This window comes from Cynara cardunculus, unplaced genomic scaffold (genome assembly GCF_001531365.2).
Source record: "Cynara cardunculus var. scolymus isolate 2C unplaced genomic scaffold, CcrdV1 Un_Scaffold_3671, whole genome shotgun sequence".
Lineage (NCBI taxonomy): Eukaryota > Viridiplantae > Streptophyta > Magnoliopsida > Asterales > Asteraceae > Cynara > Cynara cardunculus.
The window spans coordinates 15,102-16,141 of NW_020201567.1; the positions used below are offsets into that span (position 1 = coordinate 15,102).

Genomic DNA, 1,040 nt, shown 5'->3' on the forward strand with positions numbered 1-1,040 from the left:
GAGTCTTTCAGCTTTGGTCAGGAAGTCGAAATCTCCACCACTAGAGGTACGAAGAGGGATTTTTACTCTAGTCTGGTCAAATGACTCCCTGAGTTGAGTCATCAGCTGGTCGGTGGCAGTGTTGGGAATAGCGTTCTGAGGGACCCATTCCAATCAACCATAGGTAGTAAAAGGTATCTCGAATTGATACATGGAAGTGATGACTACTTGAGAGGTGGAGTCTTCAAATAAGGGTTGAGAGGTTTGAAACAATACCTTTAAATTCCCTTCTTCAGCGACGCCTTTGCCTTTCTACTTAGGGCCTTGGTTCTTTTCAGGTGCAAACTCTTCTTCCTTTTGCTCCCCCTAGGATGCAGAATCCCTTAGGACAACTCCTTGGTGGTAGTGGTTGGACGCTGGTACTGGATGGTGAGGCCGTCTTCATCGTCATCATCATCGTTGTCATCATCCAGGTCACTGCCGAAGTCAGGGAGATCAGAAGCATCACCGTCCTCATCATCTTCTTCATCATCTTCATCATCCATATCACCAGCAACATGTGCAGAGGTGATGGGAAGGTCATCATCACGAGCTTCAGATCGGATGGCATCAACGTCCTCAACAATAGCATCTTCACTGGAGGTTGGAATTTCGCAGACAGCCTCAGCTTCAGCTCTAGAAGCTTTAGCGTCATCGGTTGCTGGAGCAGCAGGTTCAGCAGATGGTCTAGCAGTATTGGACCTTATCTCCCCCTCTCTGGCGAAGGCTTGAGAGCATATGCTAGAGAGTTGGTCTACATTTTTTATTTGGAGGACCATCATCTCTTCTAGCTATGGCAGAGTGTTGGCTAGGTTGGTCTTTGTTTCGCACGCTTCATGAAGCTGAGTACGGTCATCAGCGGTGAAAGAAAGGGGAGTCACTAGTGCTGGTTGGTGAAGAGTAATTCGGACTTGTTGTAAAAGGTCCGCCTGCTGGAGAGAATGAGCTTGTGTGTCATCAGCCCTACTTGTGAAAGCAGTTATGGCTTCAACATTAGCTCGTACAGCCTCTTAGAGAGAGGA

General features: G+C 47.7%; 1 protein-coding gene across 1 annotated transcript; it reads right to left on the bottom strand.

Moving 5' to 3' along the window:
* Nucleotides 1–362: 362 nt before the first annotated feature.
* Nucleotides 363–797, bottom strand: LOC112503724 (trigger factor-like). The gene has a single exon (XM_025107716.1). The coding sequence runs from the start codon at nucleotides 795–797 to the stop codon at nucleotides 363–365; it is 435 nt and encodes a 144-aa protein (XP_024963484.1).
* Between the last annotated feature and the right edge of the window lie 243 nt (nucleotides 798–1,040).